At 34.9% G+C, this 4,901-nt stretch overlaps 1 protein-coding gene across 1 annotated transcript in view; it reads left to right on the forward strand.

Moving 5' to 3' along the window:
• The window catches only part of PAM (peptidylglycine alpha-amidating monooxygenase), a 174,575-nt gene that overhangs the window by 102,519 nt on the left and 67,155 nt on the right, over nucleotides 1-4,901 (forward strand). The window contains exons 10-11 of the mRNA XM_015558149.1: nucleotides 2,294-2,342; nucleotides 3,715-3,782. Coding sequence (XP_015413635.1) covers nucleotides 2,294-2,342; nucleotides 3,715-3,782 — 117 coding nt within the window. The remainder of the gene's footprint in view (nucleotides 1-2,293; nucleotides 2,343-3,714; nucleotides 3,783-4,901) is intronic.

A 4,901-nucleotide genomic window follows, 5' to 3' on the forward strand; every position in this document is an offset into this window, starting at 1 on the left:
TCAACTTCAATGATAAACTTCTTTAACAGTTCTTGAAATATGTTAATTTACTTATTAATTTTTTCCATTTAATTTTTTTAAGTCATGGTACAAAATATCAGCCAAGTTGGTTATCAAAATGTGATTCACTTGATTCATTCAATGCAAAGATGTAGTGTAAAACCAAGTGACAGTTCTCCTTGCACTTTTACCCTTCTGCTTGGATGAACATTGGATGAGGAACAAACTCTCTCCTGGTATTGTTAATTAAAATAAAAAATTACAAACCCAACATCCAGGAATTAGCAAGTGCCAGGTACTGTGCTAGGTGAACACCTTACAGGGTTCGTCACTCCACTGCTTAAAATCTTCCAATGGTTTCTTCACCGTCAGAGAATAAAACAGACTTTTAACATGCTCTGTGTTGCTGGATAATCGCCAGCCTCATGGCCACTCCATCCTTCTTGGACCACAGTAGATAGAACGGCTACCCCACTATCTCTTAGCTTGTTGAGTTGACTGTGTGACATTATCTGGTATATATATATGGGTTTTGTTTTTTCCTATTCCTGCTCCATTTCCCCATTTCTTCACTCCTGTTAGAGGATAATACCATGAGGGCAGGAAACTTGAATATATTGATTTTCACTGTATCCACAGTGTATAAGACAGTGCTTGAATATCATTATTGTTCAATAAGTATTATTTGAATGGATGACTGCTATCTCTCAAAGTAACCTTTTAAGATAGGTATGATGTTTTTTAACACATGAGAAATGTTTGCCCTGAAATCTACTAAGCTAATTAGGTGAGGCTCTAGAGTTTAGAATTCATTTAATATGAATGAATGGTATATTTTCCACCATTCTCATTTGATCAGTGGAAATACTTAAATAATTCTGGGTGAAGTCATTTTGAAAGTAGCACAAACTTGGCAAATTTACTAAACCTCATGCAGTACATTTAGGAAATCTGTTCTCAAAAATAAAATGTTTCTTTTAATAAATTAAAAAACAGTACTCATTTATTCTTGCTATATTTAAAAACATAGGCAAAAATGAGATGAAACAGTGGTTGTTATTTTTATTGCTACTATTATTTTTCCCATCTCTTTAAAATTCACCCCTGAAATTATTTCGAAAATAGCACCCTACTAAAATTGTTTTAGCTTGTATAGATATTCCTTTGTAAAATGTTAAAGACAACAACAAAAAACAGGTGTTAGATATAAAATGTTTGTCATAAGTTTATTTCTGAACCATCTTTATTAAGATCAAGCTTAATAATCTGCTGTAGAGAGAAATTTCCTTTGTATTTTATTAGCAAAGTATTAAATATGGTTTGTTATACTTTCTAAACTTTGTCTATGATAAATCAAAATGCATGTCTGATTAACTGTTATATATTTCTTTATGAAGCTACCTTTGTTTTTCTCATGAGAATTACAGCTAAAGAAAAAAAAATTACCTTAAAGAAACTACTCCATCTGGTGTTATTTATATGCACTTTTCACTTCTTCGTTTCTAGCATAAACCTGTCAATTTTACACATGTACACAATGCAATAGTTACTTTTATTAAAACTAACTCTCAACATTGAGATATAAAGTTTTATAATTTCTTAGAATGAAATGCAAAGTAGAAGGAATTTAGCATGGACAGAAATAGAATGAATAAGTATGAGTTACTATTCATGGTCTCTGGTGAGACATCAGCAAGTTCATCACAGATAAGGACTTGGATGAATGACTTAAATTTTTACCTAATTTCTACTTGGGGAAGGCGATGGAAGATAGAAGAGGGAGGATTTGTAAGAGGTTTCTGAAATGTCCTTGGCAAAGATAAAGAGATATTTGGAGCTTTCCCCTGAAGTTAGGATGTAATAAGAATAAGTAGGTTTCTGTTTAGAATATGGGGCTGATCAAGTCTTAGGAACCGAACAAGGAGATTCAAGTGGTTTCTATTTTTTTAAAGAAGAAAAAGTAGCTGATTAGAGTCCCGTAGAACAACTTTTCTGGATATTTCAACACAGAGAGTAGCAACAGCTTCCTTCTGTGAGCTTACTAGTATCTAGTATGTCTGCAGGTGAGCAGATAACTGGTCAGTTTGATAAGCCAAGAAAAAATCACAACATGCTTGAAATGATAGTTTGAATGAATTCATGAATATGAAAATACTCTGCAAATTGTAAAGCACCATACAAATGAAACGTAGTTTTTGTTAGTATTGAGTTATAATCTTTTTAAATGTTTTATTTTGAAATTTGTTTTGCATGTTTTCATATTTAAGATGTGTATTTTTTATGTGTGTTTCAGATAATCACAAGGACTGTTCTGGTGTGTCCTTACATCTCACACGCCTGCCGTAAGTACTTCCAGTTGTCTTAGCTGAGTGACAGCTTTTGAGATCTTTGAGAACATGAAAGGGGGAAATCCACTGTGTTTGTTATCTGTTGTCTAACAAATTACCCTCAATTTAGTGGCTTAAACCAACAATTACTTATTGTTTCCTGTGGGTCAGGAATCTGGGCACATCTTAATTGTGGCTGGTGGTCTCACTCTTGGTTGGTATATCACTCATCTGGGGGCTGGACAGGGGGGAGCCACTTCCAAAATCACTCACTGGGCTGTTAAAGGATTCAGTTCTTCTCTGGCTGTTGGCTAGAGGACTCCCTCATTTCCTTGCGATGTTGACTCTAAACAGGGCAACTCACAACATGGCAGCTGGCTTCCATCACAGCCAGCAAGGGAGAAAGCAAGGTGGCAGGCAGAGTGTTTTTTATAGCCTAATCTCATAAGTTACTAAATAACAAATGTCTGGTAGGTAAAGAAAATAGTTGGCCACAAATCTTCATAGTCTGACTCCTGTGGAAAAAAAAAAAAACCACCCCAGCCACTTTTGCCATATTCTGTTAGAAGGGCATGAATGAAAGCTAGGAATCATAGGGAGGTATCTTAGTCAGTGTTTTCCAGGAAAAATGAACCAAAAGAATGGTGTTTTTTTTAATGTATCTTTATTGTTAAAAGTATTACAAATGCCCCCCTTTTTCCCCATTGACCCCCATACCCACCCACCCCCAGGCCTTCACCACACTGTTATCTGTGTCGATGGGTTATGCATATATGCTTACAAGTTCTTTACATACACATGAGAGAGATTGAGATTGATGTACTTTAAGGAACTTAGTTCACACAATTTTGGGAACTGGCAAGTCTGAAATCTGAAAGGCTGTCTGGCAGGCTGGAAATTCTGGCAAGAATCAGTTTTGCCACCTTGGGTTCAAAGGCTGTCCGGAGGAGGTAGAAATCCTTCTTTTCATGGGACCTCAATCTCTTCTCTTAAGAGACCTACCCACATTGTGGACAGTAATCTGCTTTACTCGTCGTCAATGATTTAAATATTAACATATCTAGAAGTACCTTCACAGCAACATCCAAACTAGTATTTGACCAAACAACTGGTCACTAAACCTAGCCACGTTGACACAATGAGCCATCACAGGAGCCATTTAAATGCTGCCCTCCACATTCACCATGCCATAAATATGTATATTAAGCTATTTGCCAAAAAAATATGTTATTTTTCAGAAAAGTTCTACCTTTTTAAAATATTATCTTGTTTTAATTTTCACATGAATGATATTCTGTAGACCAATAGATTGCAGTGTACATTATTTTTCCAAGGCAATAGTTTTGACTTTTCAAATAGATGAAATAAATATTACTGTTTTCTGCAGACAGCCCTTAATTGCTGGCATGTACCTTATGATGTCTGTTGACACTGTTATACCAGCGGGAGAGAAAGGTGAGTAATGGCTTTTTAGTATTTACTATTACCTCATTACCTAATCTATAGGAGTGGATTTAGTGTATAGTTTTTATAAACTTTTGAAATGACCAATATTTTTAAGTTCCTGAAAAATAAATCTATTCTTTATTATCCTTGGATTGAAAATAGATTTTTACATTATTTTTAACACAGTAGTTTATTATTTTCTATTATTTTATTGAGATGTTCAGCATTGAGGCCCTGGGTAGGTAATGGGTTATATAAATTAAAGAATAAATCTTGAATACTAGTATTTTAGAAATCAATCACCTATTTTTTAGATGCCAAACATTAATTTCATAAAATACTGCATAATAAACTACTGAAGAAACTAGCAAGCTTTTTTTTTTTTTTTGCTTTGGAAAGTGCTTTATTTATTATTATTTAATTAATTCATTCCAAGTGACTCTACTCATATCAGGAAAGTTAAAGTTAAAAGCTGCTCCTAAGAAAACCCTATCCAAGTTCATTGAACTTAGATATATTGGGTTTATTTTCCCAAATAATAAATGTCTGGTAGTTAAAGAAAATAGTTGGCCACAAATCTTCATAGTCTGACTCCTGTGGAAAAAAAAAAAAACCACCGAAATCACTTTTGCCATATTCTGTTAGAAATAACGAATTACTGGGTTCAGTTACTAGGTCAACCTAAACTCAAGGGAAGAGGATTAGACAAGGGCATGAATATGAAAGCTAGGAATCATAGGGAGGTATCTTAGTCAGTGTTTTCCAGGAAAAATGAACCAAAAGAATGGTGTTTTTTTTAATGTATCTTTATTGTTAAAAGTATTACAAATGCCCCCCTTTTTCCCCATTGACCCCCATACCCACCCACCCCCAGGCCTTCACCACACTGTTATCTGTGTTCATGGGTTATATATGAACTTATATATGCATTCAAGTCCCCTAGTTCATCTCTTCCCACCCAACCCCTGACCCTTGACCCCCACCTTCCCTCTGAGATTTCGCACTCTGTTCCCTGCTTCCGTGTCTCTGGATCTATTTTGTCCACCAGTTTATTTTGTTCATTAGATTCCACATATGAGTGAGATCATGTGATACTTGTCTTTCTCTGGCTGATTTCGCTTAGCATCA

This window comes from Myotis davidii, unplaced genomic scaffold, assembly GCF_000327345.1.
Source record: "Myotis davidii unplaced genomic scaffold, ASM32734v1 scaffold473, whole genome shotgun sequence".
Classification (NCBI taxonomy): domain Eukaryota; kingdom Metazoa; phylum Chordata; class Mammalia; order Chiroptera; family Vespertilionidae; genus Myotis; species Myotis davidii.